A 24,091-nucleotide genomic window follows, 5' to 3' on the forward strand; every position below is an offset into this window, starting at 1 on the left:
TGGCGGAAGTAAGTTGTATCGCGGAGGCCTCATCCTTCCAATGGCGACTGCAAACAGGCTGAATAGAAAGCGGGAGCAACCGTGGAGGGGGGTCAGCGACGTGTAACCGAAATTAAATAAATATATTTAATTTTTCTTTAGCCATAAAGTTAGTCTGAAGATCACTCCACCTCTCCAAATCACGGCCGTTTCCATGGCCAAAAGTCGGAACAATTCGCTCCTTGAGTCGGGTAAGCCGCAGAAGTAAACCCCCATAGATGGCTTGATTTACACCAATATCGCTCGTGCTAATTGATTCTTGGACTGATTTCGTGGCTATTAATGTACTCACTGTTCCGTTTCAGAGCTCTATTACTTGATTTCTCGTTTCCTAACAACGGGTCCGTGTCGGAGAGCGGCTGAGGTGAGCTGGCGTGCTTTCACTGGCACACTTTGTTGTATTTCGACATAGTTGACGAGCACTTGGTTATAGTTAATATACAGACACCCTAATCTGGATTGCATTTCAATTCCTCCCCAGGTCCTAGCAAGGGAACTCGAAGAATATCAGGTCTGTTTTTTGGTTGTCTCCGCTTGCTAGGTAACTGCTAACTAGCTGCTTCGCTGTAGGCTGACTCTGTGCTTATAAACTTGGTGAACTCTTTGGACTTTTTAATATCCCGTTACGTCCCACTCATTTGACATCATCCGGCTTTAAGACGCGTGTACCTGCTTCAATTTTTAAAGTAACTCATCTTTGATAAAACTGTTTTCGACAGCTCTTACCGGGAAGATTGGACTGGCTGGGAAATGAACACCCGAGAACATACGAAGATGTGGTGAGATTTAACTTTGTGATTTCAAGTTCAGTGCCGATGCTTGTTATTGTCTTGTGACGGGGGGGGCTGCACGCTCTGTGCTTGTTTACGGTCTTTGTTCGGTTTCCATCTGAACCGCTGATGTATATCTTTAACTTTTAATGAACTGTAAAGACTAACTTGTTCGGAAAACCTTAACTGTTTATGGTTAACTTATGAATGGTCTACCAAAAAGCCGCATTAGGATGGGAGTTTAATGTTTTTTTTGTACCAGCTGTCGTATTGCAGCTAGGGTGGGTTGTTCGGCTCGTCGCTTTACTGAGACTGCTTTCTCAGCCAATCACGAGCCGAGTTTCTTTGTCTCTGCGTTAGTTTTGCATGTGACCTGCGCTGTCATTGGTTCTTTAAATAAAGAGAAATTTGCATACAAACCACGCCTTGAGGAACAAGGGGTGAGAAGTGCATGAAAAAAATACTTTGTCTGACACCTAACTTGTTATAATGCAGACTTCAGGCACAGATTAAACGTTTATAATACTGGAGAAAGCTTTTGGTATGATTTTTGATTCTTTTACGACAGGCAATAGTCTTATTCAAAAATACTAAGCTTTATTTATTTCCAATGTTGAGATATTGAATACATACAAATCTTATAGATCTGCTGAACGTATTGGTAAACAATGTAGTTAAAAAAATGTTAAACATTAGTGTAGATCCATGACATACTTTTGTTTATCTTCCAAAAATCCATGCATCTGCGCTGCACATGTTGGCAGGAAATGGCTTTGGAAGCAATGCTAACAAGGAGCTTGAAATAAATAATGCATGTAGACTACTCTGCTTTTCAATAATTTAACAATAAATTGGCTATTTTATTTTATTTACCTTTGGGATTAATTAATTCAGGTTCAAACTCAAAACCAAGTAAGTGCCTGAAGGATTCTTTGAAAGCAGAGTTTGTCTGAAGGTGTTTTATAAATGACTCAGTTGACCAGTTTCTATAAGATAACTTTTTTTTTATCGCTTGGCATTACAGACTGAGTTTTCATCCATTATATTATAACTAAGAGTGACCTGAAAAGCATAAATTATTTGTAATGTCTCTTTGATCGAATTTGTTTTGTGTAAATGTAATGTATCCATAGAAATTATTAATAGAAATTGCATTTATTTTTTATTGAAATAGGGTGTCTGTAAGTTCAAGATGTTTGTAGTTACCCCATGTAAAGAGGTTTGGGAAAACATTTATTATACTATGTAAATAAGAATTGAATTTACAGAATTTCTAAAAATCAAAGCTTGAACTATTGTTGCAACTCACAGGGACGTAGCCATAGTTTTGGACAGGTAAGCTGTTCCCACTGGTAATATTTACTCCTGGTAATATCAGACAATAATGAATAAAGGTTGATCTAAAGAGGATCTTAACAAATATTTTTCAATTTTATAGAAACAAAAACTATACACATCTTATACAAATAGTCCCCAACTAACTCTACGTGGTCTGGTATGAAGACCTGTTCCTATATCAGTCAAGTTTGCAGATGTACGCCATATACAGGCACTTGTAACACAACGTTTGGTACTGAGATAGTATGGGACTTGCTTATAGAGTTTACACCAAAATTCAACAGAATTATGGAAATATGTTCCTAGTTGAATAGTGAAAACTCATTGCTCTTGTTGTGTTTGCCCTGACAGGTTGCTGCCAACAGACATGTTGCACCCGATCATTTGCTACAGATATGTAAGCAAATTGGACCACTTCTCGATAAAGAGGTCCCATCGTGTGTTCCAGGTGTGCATTCTCTCCTGGGGTCTGGAAAGCAGTCCATGCTTCGGACTGCAAAAGGTACAGGCTTTGTGTATTTTTATGCTCAGGAATGTGAGATGGAGTTTTTGTTACTTTAGACCGCATGAGGAGTTCAATTTGTTTCTATACAACATTCGAGCAGAGATTGTTCAGCAGTTGTTTTTCATTTGTGCATTTGTGAGGAGTGATACCGAGACATCTGTTCCACTCGTTCATCTGGCAGTCGGCAGAAGCATATCATGAACTGTTTGTTTCTGATTTTCAGACTGTGACAGTGTGCAGCTCAAAGCTTCATCATATGCAGCCCTTCATCGGGGCAGACCACCAGAGAGGCCTTTGAACCAGAAGCAACCTCCACATCAGGGTAGGTCCCAGTGGTGTGGCAAATAAAACTAACTAGCATATTTGCTTAGAGCTGTGATTTTGTGATTAATTTATTTGTGGTACTTTGAAGCTTAATATTTTGATAATAATTTAATTGTGGTGCTGTTTTATTTTAAGCTCACTGTTGTTTATCTGCCACAATACAGCCAACTTTATTACATGATGAAATGTTGGGCCATAATTTTGACATAAAATTTGTTCCATTTAATTTGAGATGTTACAGAGTTTCTAATCTTTTGTGCATCGAGGGACTTTTTTTCTGTGTAGTACCACATTGATTCTTGTCAAACCTGTTGGTAGCAATACTTCAGATCTGAAATCTATCCCGCTATGAGAAAAGTAATAGATATATTTGGCGCTAGGATATTTGGGCTGCCTACAGATATGAAGTTACTATTTACCGGTTCTGAGAATGTGTCCTCTGCTGGATCAAATCATCCAACCTATGTTTGGTTTCATTCCACACCTTTTAATGGTTATTTTTTATTTTCTTTCTCAGGCAAATATGAAAAAGTATAAACTATAACAGTTTGTTCGGTGTTTGCACACACCTTATTTTAACATTCATCAGGCCCACTATGTGTTGTTTGGTTAAGAACTTGGATCCTGGGCCATAGCTTAATGATTTGTAACAAAAACCTTTGAGCAACAATCCTATCTTAGTCTGTATGTGAAACATAATTTTGTTCACATGGTTGGATTGTGACAAGCTGTTTTGTTTGGGGGCACAATGCACTACTTTCTGTTGAATCTGTTGTAAACCTGGAAATTACTGCCACTGATTTTTGTTACTCTATGAAGTAGTCTTGCATTAGGAATATTTTCACTCTATGCAATCAGTGCACATCTTAAGGTGGTGGGTCATCAGTTGTGTGGAGGTTCTCTAATAGCTCAACATACCAACACATGTTAAATGAGGCTCATAATGTCAGCACTTTTTCAAATCTTACAATTTCTATCTCTATGCTCTGGTGTGTTTTATTAACAGTGAAGGTACATCGAGGGAGGGAGCTGACTGGAGTACAATGTTTTAGCTCCATCACTCCTGTCAGCACATATGAGCACATGCGTCTGCACAGGCGGATCCTGGGACATCTCTCTGCAGTGTATTGTATCGCATTTGATCGAACCGGTCTCAGGATCTTCACAGTAAGATGGGACCACTCAGCACTTGTCCTAATTGATAAAATATTGGCAGCCTGACTCTTTTCTACATTAGGGATGTAAAAAACAGGAGTAAGGTTGGTGGCAGATATAAGTCCCCATCTCGTACCATTTTAAATACTAATGATATGTAGGAGAAAACTAGCTGCCTCTATGTCTACCAGTTGTTTAAGCAAACTCCCAACTGGAGTTTATCTTGGACTTCCTTATGTTTCTAATTGTAACTGGCTCGACATGTACAGCTTCAGCTTTCAATGAACTCTCCTCTCTCTTGAGGCAACACTTTTATGTATATCAATTTGAAGTGCTTGGATATTTGGAGGCATGTTTTGATATGGCTAATTTTACTTGTAATATTGTAATCTGGTTTCAGTTAAACATGTGTGAACAAACATACAGTAAAAGCAATTCTGCTACTTTAAAAAATTAAGGTTTTGCTTTAAATGCTGTAAAATGTAATTTACTTTGTTTTGGCTGCTCTCAGTACAGCTCTTACCACAAACAGAAAATTATTGAGGGATTCATTTTTTATTTAGTTTTTTTTTTTTTGAGACCACTGATGTTTATTTGGAGAGGAGAGGGGAAGACGAGGGTTTGGGGATGGAACTGAAGCAAAGGTGCCAATGTTGAAAATCAACCTTCAGACAGCTGAGACCGACACCAGTAGAACTAGAAATATTCTTTATTGTCCCACAATGGGAAAATTTCTCTGCAAGTGCAGTGAAATGACAGGTAATAACAGCAGAACAGGCATGGCTTCTGTTTATGGGGTGACCGCTCTTCATCTACAGGATTCGTCTTTCCTGTCGAGTGATATTTGAAAATAGACACATGACAGAGAGCTGAAACTTTCAGTACAGTCCCTCTTTTACTGTGAAGGTGACTGTAAAGGTTACAAAAAAAGATGAAAATTGTGAAGGAAAACCAATTTCTTTGTGAACTGGAGGATTTTATACTCCAGTACATGTATTGGAAGTCGTGTTTAATCTGGGACTCCAATATTAACTATTTAAATATCTTTTTCTTAGGACATCCCTAATGCATGTTTTGGTGTGCTGATAAAATCTTTTCTACCTCATCTCTCCTTTGCCATATGTCCTAAAGCAAAAATAACTTGTATCTTTAAGGGCTCAGATGATTGTTTGGTGAAGATTTGGTCTTCGCTCGATGGAAGGCTTCACTCAACATTGAGAGGACACTCTGCAGAAATCACAGACTTGGCTGTCAACTATGAAAACACACTAATTGCTGCAGGAAGCTGTGACAAGACCATCCGTGTGTGGTGCCTTCGTACCTGTGCTCCTATGGCTGTGCTGCAGGGACACAGTGGATCCATTACCTCCCTTCAGGTAAAGAAACGGGTAGCAATAAAAACATCCTGTTATTTATCAATGTGGGACTTTCTCCTGCTGTAAAGATAACAGGAGGGCAGGTTAGATTCTTCGAAGCATTTTTAATATCTAGTTGACGTTTTGTAATGCTTTTGAGACTGTATTACAACTATTCCTGTTAGGTCTGTTTATTCTCACTGGTTTGCCTCTTTAGATGGCTCACCTGAAACATTGCACTATAGTTGTGTTCCATCAGAGAACGGGGTTAGACTTGAAAGCTGAAGAAGAGAAAGGCAAAATGGGTCAGAACATTTTTTTAAGTAGAAGGCACACTATGACAATTCAGTGAAAGCTACTTCTGTTGAAATGGTTGTTCAGGCTAAAATGGAGTCCTAAAACTGAGTCCTAAATAAATCACTTGCTTCACGTGTTGTTCTAAACGATAATCGAGCAAATAAAGCTCAGATATCTTAAGACATGATTTTTAAAAAGAAAAATGTTTTTAGGATTTAATGTTTGTGCTGTAAGATACCAGTGTGATTTAGACTTAAAGAGCATAACTGATTATATTGACATATAAATGAAAGAAATATAACATTTCATACAATTTGAAGGCGTATATTTGTTTAGATTATTTCTGGTTACATAAGTTGTGGCAGAATGCCTTTATTGTTGCACTCAGTCTGGTCTCTGTCAGCTGTTGTGTTGCTGCTTGTTTTCTCTCTTATCAGAAGGAGCCTGGTTGCTACATGCTGGCTAATCTTCTGGTGAATGTTAAGTTTCTTTTGATCAGGTTCTCAATAAGCAAAAGTTGGAAAATGTTTCACCAACATGTATGTTGGCATTTCATGTGCTTCAATCAGACAGGGTGAAGAATTGCATTTTCAACAAGTTTATATTCATTTTATGCAAAAGTGCTTTTTATTGGTCGGGTGTATTTATTTGCGACTCTGACTGTTCTCTTGCTTCACTGCTGCAGCTAACCTGCCTACGCAGTGTTTTTTTTCCACCAGGGTCAGGGTGGGCGATATAGCTATATTAGATTGTTAAAGATAAGAACTTGCTGTCATGTTGCCAAAGCAGAGAGATTGGAGTTTAGTCACTACATTTTCTGTCCATTTTTTTTCATTCCAAGGCTTTAATTTATTTATTTTTAACAGAAGCAACAGTTTTATTCATAAACTTTGTAGCAAGAGTGCGACTTACCTTACTGTTGCTCTTCATCTGTTGAAGGAAAATAAATTGTGACACATGCTTCTCACTTTTTTTTTTTTTTTTTTGCCGTCGTGTCAGAGCAAATCTTTATGAGATGAATCAGATATTAACCAAATATTTTCGATGTATATTTTTCTGGGAACTACAACCAGATAAATCAGTTGCAGCTTTCTGCATATTGATTGTGTTAGCAATCAATGTGCTGACACATTTTACAAAATAAAAAGATCTTGCACAAATAAAACAAACACCACGCTACTTTAAAGAGCATTACAAACCATGTTTTGTTTAGTAAAGTTCCACCACTCAGTTCAGCTTTAACATATGTAAAAGTAATTTGAAGACATTCAGATATTGTTTGATTGCATAAGACTACAACATTTCTAGTATTTGACTTTTGTCTGTAACTTGTAAAATGTATTTTTATTTAGTCATACCATGCAGTAATGAAATGTCATCCACATGACTGATTAGGTTAACAGACTTCATATATATTGAAGTCTGTCAATATACCAATATACCCTGTTAATCAGAGAGTAGTCTTTTTTACCATGCAACATGTGTTTCTTAAATCAGCAGGTCAGTTGAGGTCTTGTTTTATTTGAAAAACAGCTCCCTTCAGCTTTCACTTCCTCTGGAGTTACTGGCGTAAAAGCTTAACCAAATGCAGAAGCCCTGATCCTCTTCTTTAACAAGTAAACCAAAAGTCTTATTGTTTGTGTTTATGAGCCAAATTTTGAAGGTAAGTGTTGTAGAGAGTTGGGTGCTATGATAATTGTCAGGTCTACCAGTTTTATGAAATGAGAACTGCTTTTTAGGCACTCCAGAAAGCAAAATGAACTTTATGCTCATCTCTGATGACCTGAATTTTTCTGGGGTTTTTTCCACCTGAGTTCTGTGGGAGGCTAATGTTCAATCCTCTCTGTTAAGGAAGCTTCTCTGCATAAAATCACTTGAGTATTCACTGTACTGACCCGTATTTCTTTTGTTTTTAGTTTTCACCTTTTGCCAAGGGCTCCAAACGTTACATGCTGTCCACTGGAACGGATGCTACTGTCTGCTTCTGGCAGTGGGACGTCAACAACATCAACTTCAGGTTGGTGAAACTTCAGGATTAGGAATAATACAATCTTTTTTAAAATGAAGGAAGAAGAAAAAAAAAGATTTTTAACGCTGAAAATCCCATAATGTAGATGGTTGTGCAAGAGTTAATGAATTGTATATTTCCTTTTGTTTTTAATCATGTTGATTTTAAAGTAACTTACTTACTGACACTTGTCCACACCAGAATATTTTAACAAAAGAAATGGTATGTCATTTGCCTTTTGTAAAATTACGTTTTAAAGAGAAAAATAAAAAATAATTTTTTCCTAAGTCTCAAGAATCTTGTCTTTAGATCTTTAAAGATCTTTGTTTTGGGGTTCTGTTTTAAATTTAGCTTTTCCCACTTATATTTTGTATTTTAAAGTGTATGATGTATTGTAGATAGTAGGGAATTTCTAAATTAGCTGAACCAATGAGATGTGAAGATAAACCTAAAAAAATGCCAAATGATGTGTGTGAAATGCAGACATGTGAATGGATGCTGATGAGACGGCTTGTGCCACAAATTCCTTGATCCCTACATGACGAAGATGATTCTGGCCTTTTCTGACACTTGTCCGTCCTTTTCGGTGAAGATTCGCCATCACTGTGTAAATTTACCAACATTTTCTCTGTTCTCCTTAAAGCGATCGGCCACACAAGTTTACAGAGCGGCCAAGGCCAGGGGTCCAGACTGTGTGCTCCTCGTTCAGTCCAGGTGAAGATTTCTTTTTGTTGGCACTTCAAGCATGAACAAATGTTTAAAGTGTTTAACGCTGAGTTTTTTTTTATGGATCCTACTATTATGCTTTCCTCTCCAACAGTTGCCTAAGTGAGAGCTTATTAGCTTTGGGAAAACTTGAAACTCATCACAAAATGATCTTATTTTCAGGTGGGATGTTCTTGGCAACAGGAAGCACAGACGATGTCATTAGAATATACTACCTAGGAGGCGGGAGTCCAGAGAAGATATCGGAGCTCCATGAGCACACGGTTAGCAGGCTTCACTTTTCTACTATTTATCAATATCTTGTAATGTAAACCTGGCACTTACATATTACATTTAAATTTTTAACTGCTCACAATATCCTTTTTTTTGTTTGTTTGTTTCTTTTCTAGGATAAAGTGGACAGCATCCAGTTCTCCCACTCAGGTGAAAGGTATGTGTATTTACTATTACAATGTTTATGTGTATTAAGTCAGTAATGAGTTTATTGTACAATGGCAACTGTGTTCTGTCTCAGGTTTGTAAGCGGAAGTCGAGATGGAACGGCTCGAATCTGGAAGCTGCATCAGCGGCAGCGCTGGAGATGCATCCTACTCAACATGTCTGCAACTCTTCCTGGGTAAGGACTCGAAACATTAATTTCTTAACATAATGCTTAAAACATAGATTTCTCTTTGTGGTATTTTGATTATTGCTTACTGATTGTGTAATATAAAACTATAGAGTACAAAAATTCCTTTGTCCAAATGTATTTTGGTCTGAGGGTTTTGTCTTCTGTTGGACAACTGTAATACATGGAAAATATCTTTCAAGTTAGTTGTTGGAAGAAGTACTTTTAAATCCAAAAGAAAATGGAAGAATTAAGGGTGCACCAATTTATCCACCAGTCAAAGTCGGCCTCCCAATGTCTCAGCATCCATTTTCTTAAGTTTGGGAGATTGGTGATCGGCTGATACCTGCATGTGAAACTGATCTTATTCCCGACCTATCTACCTGTGATCACTAGCTTATTGATTAGTTCATTCCAACTGCTCTAATAAGTTACACAATCAAACTACATGACCAATCTGCCAGATTGGTTTCTGCTACAAGGCAGAAGGATGTCTCTTTTATCACTAAGGAGAGCAGAGCAACTAAACATTGATTTTGAGCAAGATGACAGAGAAATACTTCAGTTGAACAAAAGCAGGTCCCATATTGCAGCGATGTTATTGGGGAAATGCTGCTGAAATTACCATTAAATACAGAATGAGAGTGTTTGTTGAGTTAAAGAGTTGGACTGTTTTTGGCGCCAATTTATTGTTGTTTCTTTCTCTTATTAGTGCTGAACCAACAAGCGAAGAGGACAACTACTTTAAACCCAAAGTTACCATGGTTGCGTGGGATCGCCATGACAATACAGTCGTCACGGCTGTTAACAACCATCTCCTCAAAGTGTGGAACTCCTACACAGGGCAGCTGCTACATATCCTAAAAGTACATGCACACAAGATTTATCCATGCTTAGTGAAGAAATGCAACACTAGTTATTCCCGTTATTATTCTCAAATGAAGTTATTAAATTCTATTGATGTTGTTTTCAGGGCCATGAAGCTGAAGTGTTTGTCCTCGAACCTCACCCCTTTGATGCCAGGATCATCCTGTCTGCTGGCCACGACGGGAATGTCTTCATCTGGGATCTGCAACGAGGAAAAAACACCCGGCATTACTTCAACATGGTAGACACACGCATTCTGCACAAGCAGGATAGCATACTTACAGAATGAGAAAGACAACAGTAACACAGTGCAATTCAATTATTTAGAATTTACCATGATGTTAATCGTGACAAATGGTGGCAGGCTGAGAGCCGAGTTCTTGATTTAGTAGATAATTTGTTGGAGCTTTCAACCATTTCCATCAGCGTAATGTTGTTTCTTAATCAAGTTTATTCACACAGCTTTTATTTTTTACTCAGAGGGGGTAAAATACACTTGTAGTGATCTTCTTTCAAGTACTTTGTTTTTCTTATTCCAGATTGAGGGTCAGGGTCATGGAGCCGTTTTCGACTGCAAATTCACTCCCGATGGTCAGCGGTTTGCCTGCACAGACTCGCACGGCCATCTGCTCATCTTTGGCTTTGGCAGCTCCAAACCATACGAAAAGGCAAGAAAAATAGACTGAGAAAATGACTAATTTATAAATCTTTTTGACAGAAGATATATCTTTCATGTTTGATAGAGAGAAGTAGTTATTGGGGGAAAAAAGGTCTACAACACATTAAAGTGAAAAAACAAGAACCAAAGAGTTTTTTTTTTTTTTTTTTTTTAATAAATCCTTCTCTTGGTTTCCACAGCTTCCAGACCAGGTGTTCTTCCACACAGATTACAGGCCGCTGATTCGAGATGCCAATGGCTTTGTGCTGGATGAGCAAACACAGCAAGCTCCCCATCTGATGCCCCCTCCGTTCTTGGTCGATGTAGATGGAAACCCCCATCCACCCAGGTATCAGACTGTAAAGGACAACTACACAAATCGTCCACAATGAATCTTATTCATTTTAATTTAAATGATTAAGAACAAACTGTTTTTTAAATACAATGCCAAATGCAAATTTGAGTACGATAGTTTTTTTTTTTTTTTCATTCTTTAAAAATGACAATAAATTTTCTGTAATAAGATATTACTCAAAAATTGTTACCTTATTTTCTGGATTATAAGTCACATCAGTCAAGGAGGAATGAACTTGTATTCCAGTGAGACTTAAATAAGTGACTTTTATTTAGAAATTGATAGTTTCCATGAGTTTATTGAACAGCTCATGTTTGACAATCTAGGCTTTGAAGTTTACTCACTTTATTCCAACCATTCTGGTTGTTTGCTGATCAGGAACACATTGCTTGAAAAACGACCAGCACCTGTCTTCAGACAATTACAAAGTTGATCCCTTGATAAGTTGGAAGTCATTTAAATTTAGCATCAAGTCTTTCATTGTCACAAAGTTACAAATGAACACACGAAGCTCCTCTGTTGCTACATTCTTACATTTTGGGCCTCTTGCTCCAGATTGAAAAAAAAAAAAACACTTTTCGCTTTTACTTCCCTTCTGTGTTCCATTTCAAGATTGAGGATTTTCACTGATACCACTTGTTTTTTTTTCTTTTGTTTTTTTTGTCTTTTCCCCACAAAACATTCGACTTGTTTCCAGATTCCAGCGTCTCGTTCCGGGCAGGGAGAACATAGCTGCCGAGCATCTGGTTCCTCAGCTGGGATATGTAGCCACTAGTAAGGCTGGAGCTTTATTTATATCGAAGAAAATAGTTTATTTATTTTTACTGAGAAATCAATTTCTAATAATGCGAGTAGGCTTCGATTGAAGGCACCCATATGATTTACAATGGTTCTTGATCGTCCTGTGTCTTCTCTTCAGGTGATGGCGAGGTGGTGGAGCAGGTGATCAGCCAGCAGACGGCAGAACCTGAGGAGGTTTCAGTGAGACGCAGCAGCCTTCTGGACGAGGCGATTCGACAGCTGCAGGCACAACAGGACCGGCGGAACCAGCTCGGGACAGAAGCAGCACCAGGTCTTGATGCCAGACCAGAAGGCCCAGTGTTGGCACCAGCACCAAGTACTCCACGCAGAGGTAGCAGCCATATTCTTCTGCATTGTTTTCTGCATGTCCTTGAATTTTGTTCATGGACATTCCTTTGTTTTCTACCCCCCTCTGTCCAGTGTCTGTGAATGAGAGAGCAGATGTGCAGTCACCTCCTAATGTGGGTCTGAGACGAAGTGGCCAGGTGGAGGGCGTGAGGCAGATGCACCAAAATGCTCCTCGCAGTCAGATGGCCACAGAAAGAGACCTACAGGCATGGAGGCGCAGGGTGGTGGTTCCTGAACTGGCAGCTAGCAACTACAGGTGAAACAATTCAACCTAAAATATTTCCAGACTTTGACTTTATGGGACAGTGACTTAAATGCTACTTTATGATAGGTCTTCTTGGTGACTCTGGGTAGATACAACTTGAAATGGAAAGGACTTCATAGTGCCACTTTAGCCAAGGACACAGATTGGCAAAAAAGATATTTTAGGCTAAATTCAAAATTTTGTAATTTTCAATTTTTATTAATATAATACGAAAGACATCCATATGTTGAAATTAGTTTCTATGTGGTAGTTAATAGCTATTTTTGTTACCTTTATCATAAATGTTCTCAAAAAAACAACCTGTAAAATGTTTCAGGAACCAGGAGGATGTTCGCACAGCCAGAGGAGATGAGGAGGTTTTCCTGTACAACACAAAGAAAAGACGGATTATATATGGCAGCTGTCGGGTAGGTCTGCTGTTGCTTTGCTGCTTTGGTTTCAATTTTAGCCTCTTTGGGTTTTTTTTTTTTTTGTTTTTTTTAAGAAGAGCTCAGCAATTTTATTAGTTTCAAAAAATAAAATTTCTAGATTAAGATTTATTACACGCACACTGTAATACATTTTTATCCATCCATCTGTTCTTGCAGGGTTCTGAGGGGAACTGCTGCCTTTCTCCTAATGTATTTTTATTTGTTATATAAATATAAACTTTGCTTGAGCCCCCAGCCTACCCACACTTTAGCATCTATTACTAAGACGTTTCCTTCCAGTCAATGATCTATGAATACTCTTGGATACATTCCTATGTGAACATTCAGATTCTTCAGCATTCTTCTGATTTACACACTGATGAATATGCCGATGCGCTAAAAACATTTTATTGAGATGAAATTGTGTTATAATTGGTTTACCCTGTGCAGCAATTGATCTGTTAGTGTTTCTTGGTGCTGATTTGGTCCGATCCGTCCTCAGGATGATTCAGACGAGGAACCTTCAGCTGCAAAGCGAGTTCACAGCCGCAGAGGTTCCTCAGAACTTATTGAGTTTTCATGTGAAGAAGGCGAGGAGACGGCTAGTTCAGATATTCACTCTGAGGTAATTCACTCACTCTTCTTGTCAGTTTGTGTAGATATGACGCATATCTCTGTTAAAGTTTATTTTTAACCTTTTAACCTAGGACAATGACATTGATGGCAGTGAACTGGATACCTCCAATGATGAGGAAGAGTGGAACAGTGACAGCTCTAAGTACGATTCTTTGTGCTCATTTCTACCAACTGCTAGAAGGATACTTTTCTTCATCTCCTTTAGTTTTAGACCGTTGTCATCTCAGATGACTCTCCGAGGCCCTCTGGTCGCTGTTGCTAATTGAAACCGTTTAATGTTCTGATTGGGCAGCCATACATCCAGCGAGTACTCTGACTGGACAGCAGATGCTGGCATCAACCTGCAGCCCTCCACTCCGCTGTCGTCACGTAAGCGAGTGAGGCGCAGACTCAGCAGCTCTGAGGAAGAGGAGGAGGACGACAATGAGGAAGAGGAGGAGAAGCAACAAAGTGAGGAGGAGGAAAAACCTGTGAAGAAAAGCAAAGAGAAAGCTAAGAAAGCCAAAGCCAAGTCACCCCGGGTGAGTTTACCGTTCTATCAAGCAGCACCAAGAAACACTTCTGCTGCTGTCGAGATCTAAATAGGTTAATTTGCTTCGACGCTGTTTTAGTTTGTATATAACAAGATCTTGAAATCTCTAAATGGTTTACCTGTTGCACTCCAATCAGCGTCCAAAGCCCCGACCATCAATAAACAGAGAAGTGTCAAATGAGTTCAGGCCTTCAGCGTGGATCACCGATGTCATTCCCAGGAAGTCTCCTTTTGTTCCACAGATGGGCGATGAGGTATAAGACCTTTAAAATGCTTTTCACTACTATTTTACTACAAATTACCACAAAATGTATATAATATGATGTTGGTCTTCATAGGCATTAAATCTTGTTTCTCCCAGGTGATCTACTTCCGACAGGGCCATGAGGCCTATGTAGATGCTGTGAGTCGCAGTGAGCTCTATCCCATCAATCTGGAAAAACAACCGTGGAAAAAAATGGAGCTGCGGGTAAAACCCATAAATTGTGTTCAAAGCAGCATAGAAAAAGCCACTAATTGTGTCCATGTCTTACCAAAGTTGCTGAAGTTCTCATTAAACAGAACCGATTAAATGAATATCTTCATGTTTTCCAGGACCAAGAGTTTGTGAAAATCACTGGTATTAAATATGAAGTTTGCCCTCCAACGCTCTGCTGCCTGAAGTTGACTCTCATCGACCACGGCACCAAGAAAATCACAGACAAATCATTTTCTATCAAGTAGGCAGCTCGTGTTGAATTTTATGATTGCATATTAGTTATGTGATTGTAAAGATTAATATTAATGGTGAAATATCTGTTTAAAAATTCTGTCTTTTTATCGGACTGGTTTTTTGTTTTTTTGTTTTTTATAGGTACCACGACATGCCAGATGTGATCGATTTTCTGGTGTTGAGGCAGAGTTATGACGAGGCGCTCCGTCGAAACTGGCAGCCAAGTAAGTTTAACTTTTTCTAAATTGATTGAATTTTTAGTCTTAATTTAATAATGATGTCAAACTTTAACACATATCAAGAAGTAAATGTTACCAGTTACTGTGAGGTTATTCAACATGTGATTAACTGTTGAATTGTTAAATGTAGATAATAGTCAGAATTTTAACTTCAGTTTTTCTTCTTCTATGGTAGATGACAGATTTCGCTCAGTGATCGACGATGCCTGGTGGTTTGGGACCATCGTTTGTCAGGAGCCCTACCAGCCAGAATACCCAGATAGCCTCTTTCAGTGCTTCAAAGTCAGGTGAGAAAAACAACTGCAGTCATGTTCTTTGCACTTTTGCTGCCTCAGTCTCATCTCTGGAAAATCTGTGCATTTCAACATGATGTTACATTTTTTAACTTTACATATTATGATGTAGCTTTTATGACTCTATTATAATATTGTATGTCATTATTGTCTAGTGGCAAAAATCAGGAAAACATCTGTATTTGTCCAGAACTCTGTAGTCTTATAACAGAAGGTTTGAAAGTGTAATTTTTAGCTTTTTAAATGCTGCTAAATGGTGTTGATTTCTGCATGAATGTTGTTATTTTCAATAGATGGGACAACGGAGAAACCGAAAAGCTCAGTCCCTGGGATGTGGAACCTATACAGGACGATGGTAGTCCCAGCTCAAGTATTTTCAGAAGTCGTCTGTTCACACTGTTTTGCTCGTGGCCCCTGATGACAAATTTCTAATCTCATCTCTGCTGTTGCTTTTCAGCCCAGCCTCCAGACACAGATGGAGGAGGTATCCCTGCGACAGCGGAGGAGATGAAAGAGCTGATGTACAAACCCGTACCCGGGGAGTGGGGCGAGAGGAGCAGGGACGAGGAGTGTGAACGCATCATCGCCAGTATCGAGCAGCTCATTACTCTCGGTGCGTATGCCAAACAAGATGAAATGGCTGTTCTTTGTTGGCTTATTAAGCCGCCTTCTTAGTAGTTGCACTAATCTGCCTTTCTTTGTGCTTTTAATGCAGAGATTGCAGCTCCATTTTCTGGTCCGGTAGACTTAATCCAGTATCCCACCTACTGCACCGTGATCGCCTATCCCACCGATCTGGGCACAATCAGACTGCGGCTCATCAACAGATTTTACAGGTGTGCTTCTCCAGTCATGTTTCACTCTATCCACCTCATAATCAACAAAGGTTATTCTGTTTCAGTCTATTGAAATCTGAATAAATTAGGTTTTGTACTAAGCCTCGTATGCTCCCCAGGCGCCTCTCTGCATTAGTTTGGGAAGCCAGATATATTGCACATAATGCCCGCACTTTCAATGAGCCAAGAAGCAAGATTGCCCACTCTGCAAAAATCATCTCAAGCGTTCTTCAGAAATTTGTCAAGTAAGATTTATTGCATGTTCTTCAGTTTGTTTGCTTGTTTTTTGTTTTTGTTTTTTAATGGTAACTATTGGCACACTATAGGCTCAATATATTTTGCATATTTTCTTGTTTTGTTTTTCTAGTAACCCAAGCTGCACAGATATTTTGGAGATCTACAGTGCTGTGGAGGAGATGGACGATGATGATGAGGCAAGTCTTCAAAGAACAATAAGCAAGAATAATAGTTCAGTGAAAAAACAAAAATAATCTTTTGTTTTACAAAGATGTTGAAATACTGCAGGTTTGATCAGGTTTCATTTGAAAGGGTTGATGTTGGCTGCAGCTTTGGCACAGTATGGCTACCTGAGCAGTTTTTATATTTTATGTGTTTTCTCATAAAAGCACTTTGTAAAATTACCTTAGTTTCCCTGCAAGCAGAAGTAGTAAAGAAGTTGTAACCTTTAACAAGGTTAAAGGTTGCAGCACACTCAGGATAAAACAGCCAGCTTCGCTTAGAGGTGCAGCAGCTTTGAATGATGATTCCCTGGTGAATACAAGCCATTGAATTGAAATGGAATGACTTATTTATTGTTCACTTGATTTCTGGAATATTTTTTAAATTGATTGATTTTAATTCTGGCTCTCTTCAGGAAGAAGAAATGGAAGCACCAGGCACATCCTCAGGACATAGACTACGTCAGGTAAACAAGAAAAACTAACACTAATACTGACTTTATACAGAACACAGCACACCCTTACATTAATGCACTGCTCAGAGTTTCTGATCATTTTCTCTCCTAAAGCTCTGACCCTGAATTACAGACTTCACTTAATTCCAACTATTTCTGTTTAAGTTACTGGAAAACACTTTTCAAATAAATTGAAATTTTAACTGCCTTAACAGGAAAATGAAAGAGAGAACAGTTATCTTCACAGATTTTAAAACAGACATAATTCTAAAATTTGCTTTTTCTGGGTAAAGGATGGGAACTGAGCTAATTTCTCTAGAAAATAAGAGCTATCATGAAGTCTTTAACAATTCTCAATTTTTGTTTTGTTTTGTTAATCTCTGCAGCACTCAGTGGAGGTCTTGCCAGACCGAGATTCTTGGAAGGAACATTGTAGGCATTTGGTCAACTATATATTTGAATGTGAAGACTCAGAACCATTCAGACAGCCTGTGGATCCTGAGAACTATCCTGTAAGTGAACATCAGCCAAGACTGCAAATCCAAACTCCTGGTTTTATTTTAAGCTTTGAAGGCCTTCTAAGTCACGTCTTGCTTATGTTTTTAGGATTATCTTGACATTATTGATACTCCAATGGACTTTGGCACAGTGAAAAAGACTTTGGAGGAAGATCGCTATGAAAACCCTATAGAGCTGTGCAAAGACACACGCTTAATATTTGCCAATGCTAAGGCTTACACGCCCAACAAACGCTCCAAGGTAGGCAATAATTGCTGCTTGGGGAGGGAGTGTTTATCTCTTCTGGCATCACATTTGAGATAAATTTACTGAGTCGTCAGTAAATTTTCTTTAACTCTCTACTTCCTTTTAGATTTACAGCATGACCTTGCGACTCTCTGCCTTCTTCGAGGAGCAGATCAGAACAATCATATCAGAGTACAAAACTGCCGTCAAAAGCAGTGACCGGCTGCGCCGTAGTCAGAGGTTTCGCAAGAAAATGCAGCAGCAGGATCAGTCCTCAGCCACAACAAGGTGGGTCTTACTTTGTCTGTGGTTAGCTGGTAAATTCAACATGCTATGGATTCTGAATGCTGTGCTCTACTTCTGTCTTGTTACAGCCGGTTTTCTTTTTTAAGTCCTACCTCAATCAGTCATTTTCAGTTTGTAGAGCCCATTTTAAACTGGCATGTAGATCATGATTCAATAACAAAAATAAAAACATTACGTTGTGTAATGTTTTTAAATCACATCCATTTCTAAGGCACGGTTTGGTATATTCTTCGATTTGCTTTAGCAGTATCACTGTGTTGTCTCAATGCCAGCAGTGTCACTCGATTTAAAATAAAAAAAAAAAAAAGAATTTTTTAAGATCTGTAATTAATCACACTTTGATCACAAACTGTATGTTGACAAAATAAGCATTTTCAGTTCAAAAACCCTTTCTGCTGCTAAATTATTGAATAAACAAACATTAGACCATTGTGTTGTTCGGTCTGTTTTCATTACCTTTCGCACATCGTGGATGTGTTCAGCTAATAAAAACAACATTGTATTTACTTGGTATGTGTGTGTGTGCACAGCCAAAAGAGCTGACTTTCAGTACAAATATATGTACCATCAGTTGCACCCTTGATAGTTTTTGAATGTCTGAAAAATAAATTCAAAACAAAGTTTTATCAAAAGTAGACTTTTAAAATGTGTAGTCTAAAGTATGATAAAAACCAAAAGGCTGAGACAAAGGCAGAATCAAAGTATGCAAAAAATCCTACTGAGAAAATAATTGCTGGGTTTCCCGTGCCATGCTAGTGTCTTTGTTATATTGTTGTTACTGTAACAGTTGGATGTCAAACTACTAAAGGTTTCTCTTCCCTTTCACCCCACCAGTCAGAAAAAGTCCGCTGTTAAAACTCAGGAAAAATCGGAGTCAATGTCCATAACAAAATCTACCTCAGCCAAAGTGTCTGTTCCTGAGAGAGTGAGGCGGAGTCGAGGCAGAAGCTCAGGTCTAAGCTCCTCAGAGGACGACTCCGGCTCCAAAGCTGCCTCATCCACGGCAGGTACAAGCAAACTTTGCTTTGTCATTGGTTTTATTACAGCAGCTGAAATATAAACGGTACATGCAGATTAGCAATATATTCTGCTCTTGATGCTTCTAGACAACAAAATGTAAATGCAACTTAAATATTTTGACCACAAATTCTTATTTTCTTTACTTTGATGGGGATGTGACTGCAGTCACCTGTGCAATTATTGATGCAAAGAGCAAGAGTCTTACTTTAGAAAGCGGAAAAGGCAGATTTACAGCTACAGATACAATACCTGCGTTTTTCACACTTAGGAAAATGTTGTCTTGGTTATGCTGATTGATTCTCATCACTTAAGTTTTTTTAATTTTATTTTTTCATTTCTTTTTTCTTTTTTTTTTGTTTTGCAGAGTCTGAAAGCGAGAATGAACAGAGTGATTCAGATGATGAGGAGACCCGTCCAGCGTCTTCAAAGCGCCATCAAAGCAGACACAAAGCCAGAGTTACAAGAAGCAAAACTTCCAAAAAGAAGAAGAAAGGTCAGGAATAAACTTCTCCTAGATGACGTAAAGTAAACAACAAGGTTTGTCTTTAAGTCATCTACTAAACAAATTAACTTTGAAAATTTGTTTTGTGGCTAGCTGCTAAGAGTGACAGTGAAGACGAGGAGGAGGAATGTGAGAGTGAAGGAGAGGATGAAGAAGATGGAGATGTTTCCTCCAAGTCTTCAGACCATCAGTATACAAGCAGAAGCACACGACAGACCAGAAACAGAACCGCCAGAGACAGAACAAGAGCAGGTGAGACGCATAATAAAAGGCCAAAAGGGTCTCACTGTCAGAACATTGTAATTCAATTTTACTTCTCTGCTCTAAGGAAACATGGAAAGGCAGATGTCAATAGCCTTTGATGTTCCGAATGCCTCTTTGTTTCAGAAGGCAGAGCAGAAATGAACGGCCACATCAGCAGGGCGTCACGTCGAGAAAGGCGCCATCCCTGCAACTCTGACCGAGCCTCCTCCCATGACTCGGACCGGGAAGAAGAGGTGACCGTTCCCAGGTTCCTCAAGAGAAAAACAGCGAGAGCTGCTGTAAGTAAGATGAAACGACTGGAGGCATCCGATGAAGACTATGAGGAGGAAGAGAGGAAGCCGAAAAGAAGCAGCAGCTGGCTCCGCCACACATCTCGTATTGGCAAACGCACTGCAGTGATCCAGAGCAGCTCTGAGTCAGACAGAGAGTTGTCGACTGAAGGTAAGCAAAGATTTTAAAGTCTAGAACATTGCTGGAAAATATACGTAAATGTACTGTTTTGTCTTCTTAAAACATTTCTAGGTTCCCAGAATACAAAGGAATCTGATAGTGAATCCATGGTTGAGGAAGATGGCACAGGGAGCGAGGTTTCATCCTCTTCCCAGATTAAACAGAATGGAGTTAACAAGAAAACTAAACACACTGCCAAAACAAGAAAAAATGGTGACTATTTTTTCATTTGTACATTACTTCATATTTTTATAATCAGTTTCATGATTACTTTTTTTTTTCCCCCTACAGACACGTTGTCCCAAGTGAACGGACACGGTGGAAAAAATAAATTTGAAAGCAACTCTGAGCATGAAGAGACTGCAAAGGAGGAGGAAGACCAGATACCTCTGTCTTCCAAACCGTCTCGAAGTACTGCTGGAAGAAGTAGGATTGCAAGTGAGGAGGAGGCAGAGGAGAGCAATGAGCGCCAAACCACACAAACTAAAGCTCCTGTAAGTTCAGATGAAGAGTACTGTGCCAAAAAACGGCCTCAACAAAATGGAAGGACAGATAAAGAATCACTCCAAAGGGACTCTAAGAAAAAAAGTAAAGTGTCAGCATCAAAAAGCCAAGACAAACAAAAATCTGCCTCAACAAAAATATTGGATGGTGGGGAATCCGATGAACTCAGTGATCCTCCTCCAAAACGATCCAGCCCACAGAAGAAAGGGACGAAGAAAGTGGAGTTGGAAAAAAGTCCCTCCAGTGATGGGTCTGACCTTGAAATAAGGAAACTAACAAGAAGCAAAACCAAAAGGCCTCACTCCACGTCGGCTTCGGAAAGTTCTGAGGAGTACAAACCCCAGAGGAAGATGTGGAGGAAACGCTCCACTGGATCGTCGGACGAAGAGTCGGACCATTCTGATGACACGTCAAAAAGACGGCTGAACCTCCGCGCTCTACCCAAAAAGAAGTACATAGTTGACAACTCTCTTTCAGAGGAAGATGCGACGCGAGAAAACCAGCGGAGGCAAAAAAACAGCAACAAGAGAGAGTTGGAGTCGAGGGAAGAGGGGTACAACACAAGAGTGTCCAAGAGAACGTCTCCCAGTGAAGGAAGGAATCAGGTCACTTCCAAGAGGAAACGGATTTACACCTCAGACTCCGAGGACGAGGAGGAAGAGACGCAGAAGGAGCCTCTAAACATCAGCAATAGTAACAGCAGGTTGGGCTCCTCCAAGAGCTTTAAAAGGGAATCCAAGCAAGATGACAAAGAGAGTGACACTTCATCCCACTCTGATTCCAGAGAGGAGGAAGAGGAAGACATTCAGTCAAACAGGAGGAGGAAAAGCCTTAGGCAGCCAAAGCCTAAACGGAAGGAAAGCTACAGCAGCAGCAAACACAGTTCAGACTCAGAAAGCAAGCAGATGTTTTCAGCCTCTGAAAACTCCGTTTCCAGCTCAGGGTCCCACAGCAGTCCAAAGAGGAGAAGTCGCACGCGAACGGAAAAGCCCACGAGCTGCAAGCTCAGACTGCGCCGCCATCGACGCATCTCAGAGGAGGACAGCGAACCACAGAGGATGAGACGCGTCAACACTCGGAACCGAGGCAAGCGGACTGTTAGTTACCGCGACAGCGAATGAAAGCGTGGCTGGAGGCTTCACAGGGAAGACGGACATTTACTGGACAGGTTGGGGACACTCGATAGCCAAGTTATGGTAGTAGCACTGGAGTCCTCAACAATAAAATGCTGTGAATCTGTTTCATTCAGGGATATTATTTATATTTTCTATGAAAAACGTGTTTATAGATGTAATACAAATTCAAGCATTTGAACTGCTAGTTTTCACAAGGACACAGGACAAACATCACCAGCTGTGGTGGTGGTTGTGATTTGGCAGAATAACATTTTCTGGGGAATCTTGTCAGCTTGGGTGCTATCCTAATATACCTCTGTTTAATCGAGCATATTGCTGGCTTGCACTAAGAAACACTGTAATGAGGTATTTCATACACTAGTTTTGCATTAGAAACTCAGGGGTCAACTAAGTTTACTGTAGTCTGGAGAGATGCAGTTTGTTTTTGTTTTATTTTCTTTTAGATAAGGTAAGGGCGATAAATGATTCCAGATTGGCAGATGTCTGAGAACATCAACTGGATCCAAAAAATCCACGCCTACATTTTTGACTTCAGCACTCCTTCGTAAATCCACACACCTAAAGCTTGACTGTATTGTGAGGTGAGCCAAATGAACTCTTCACCACTCATTTCTTATTTTGTTTTGCTTTGTATTCTAGTGAATAGATGTAAATACGTCATCGAGATTTAACAATTAGTTGCTAGCAAAGCGCTTATTTAAATAAATTGCCGTCTTTTTCTCTTTTTTTTTTGTTTTGTTTTCTTTACATTTAGCTGCATTTTTTTTGCAATGTGTCACAAATTGGTACTTTTTTTTTGGGTTTTTTTTGCCAAGTATGAATAACCAAAAGTACTGAAAGCAAGATACTGCAATTTCTCATATTGGGAAGATTTTTTATCATTGTCCTGTGTTACCTACTTTCAGTATTAACTTCTTTTTGCAGAGTTGACTTAAATATTTTCCCGGCCATGTTTTCTTTTTGTTTGAGGACGTTTCCAAATACAGTCGCTTGGTGACCTTTTGCTCAACGTTTTTCGTACTACACCTTTAATAGATTTCACAGTGAAACTGTTCATAAAATGTGGTTGTGGAGTGCAATGAAATAATTATTCCTCCCATGAATAAAGACATCAGATCAAGGTGTACTATGTCTGACTCAATTTCTCCTTCCGAAATACAAAGCAGCCTGACTTTTTAAATACATTTTTCCGTCGGTTCAATATTTCCATAAGGTATGAGTAACCAGTATTGGCTGATTTAAATTCACATTCTAATCTTTTTATTATTTTCTACTAGACGAGACAAGGTGTCTCAATGATCCATCAGCAGTTTGAATAATCATTCTATGAATGGATCATGGAAAGGAAATTCATTAAAAACTGAGACTAAAGGCAGGCCAGGAATAAGAAAAAGCATCTCGTAACTTGTAGAAAATTGTTGAATATTTGATAATTAAAGACATATTTCCTCCTTTCTCTGTCTTGTGATCCCTATTATCTGCTCCATTTTTTTCTATACTTTAAAACAGGTTCTAGATTATGCTCCTGATGTAGAAGGCTGACACAAATCCAAATTGAATTAAATTAAAAATTCTAATTCTTTGAGAATTAAATGAAGCTGTATATTTCAAAGGCTTTAATTTATCACTGAAGTGCTGTAGTTTACTTTTATAAAAAAAAAAAAAATCACTAATTTTACCACAGTTGATTCAGATGTCAGAATATATTTCCTAAAATCATTTAAATGCTTTTGCCTCCACTAATTAAGCCTGCATTCAGCTGCCAACCATTTCTCTTTTCTGTAGTAGTCTAAGTTTTGCTCAAAGATTTGTAATTTATGATTTGCTGCAGAGCATGACTAAATGTAAATAATGAAGAACTAATTGAACTGTGAATGAAAATGTTAAGACCTATTCATTATTTGGCAGTTTTAGTAGATCTATGCCATTTATACAAATGAAATTTTTGCATAACTTGCTGCAAAAATCCAAAGGCAATAGAATTAAATTCTTTAAAGTTTATCATTTATTTATTGGCAAAATTTAAAAACATTCCCTGTAAGCTCGAAACAGATGACACCCACACTTTTAATTATGCACGGTACCTACCAAAAGTATTCATACCCCATGATCATTATTTCTAAAGATAGTTTGTTGCAAATCCACAAGTTTTTTTTTTCTCCAGTGTCTAATCGGA

General features: G+C 38.8%; 1 protein-coding gene across 1 annotated transcript; it reads left to right on the forward strand.

The window, feature by feature from the left end:
* On the forward strand, nt 1–23,039 carry brwd1 (bromodomain and WD repeat domain containing 1). The gene is made up of 44 exons (XM_055028337.1): nt 1–230; nt 345–403; nt 521–550; nt 759–818; nt 2,499–2,649; nt 2,876–2,974; nt 3,983–4,143; nt 5,286–5,507; nt 7,700–7,800; nt 8,435–8,505; nt 8,680–8,780; nt 8,907–8,947; nt 9,032–9,133; nt 9,837–9,990; nt 10,098–10,232; nt 10,531–10,659; nt 10,850–10,998; nt 11,702–11,778; nt 11,924–12,136; nt 12,226–12,409; nt 12,735–12,825; nt 13,331–13,453; nt 13,536–13,606; nt 13,757–13,985; nt 14,134–14,250; nt 14,358–14,465; nt 14,591–14,715; nt 14,850–14,932; nt 15,123–15,234; nt 15,534–15,595; nt 15,698–15,853; nt 15,956–16,076; nt 16,196–16,321; nt 16,444–16,510; nt 16,951–17,001; nt 17,376–17,501; nt 17,596–17,748; nt 17,861–18,021; nt 18,874–19,046; nt 19,424–19,552; nt 19,655–19,813; nt 19,949–20,266; nt 20,348–20,488; nt 20,567–23,039. The coding sequence occupies exons 1-44, from the start codon at nt 194–196 to the stop codon at nt 21,898–21,900; spliced, it is 6,612 nt and encodes a 2,203-aa protein (XP_054884312.1). The 5' UTR covers nt 1–193; the 3' UTR covers nt 21,901–23,039.
* The last annotated feature ends 1,052 nt before the right edge of the window (nt 23,040–24,091 follow it).

The sequence above is a fragment of the Poeciliopsis prolifica genome, unplaced genomic scaffold (assembly GCF_027474105.1).
Source record: "Poeciliopsis prolifica strain line A6 unplaced genomic scaffold, Auburn_PproV2 SCAFFOLD004, whole genome shotgun sequence".
Taxonomy (NCBI): domain Eukaryota; kingdom Metazoa; phylum Chordata; class Actinopteri; order Cyprinodontiformes; family Poeciliidae; genus Poeciliopsis; species Poeciliopsis prolifica.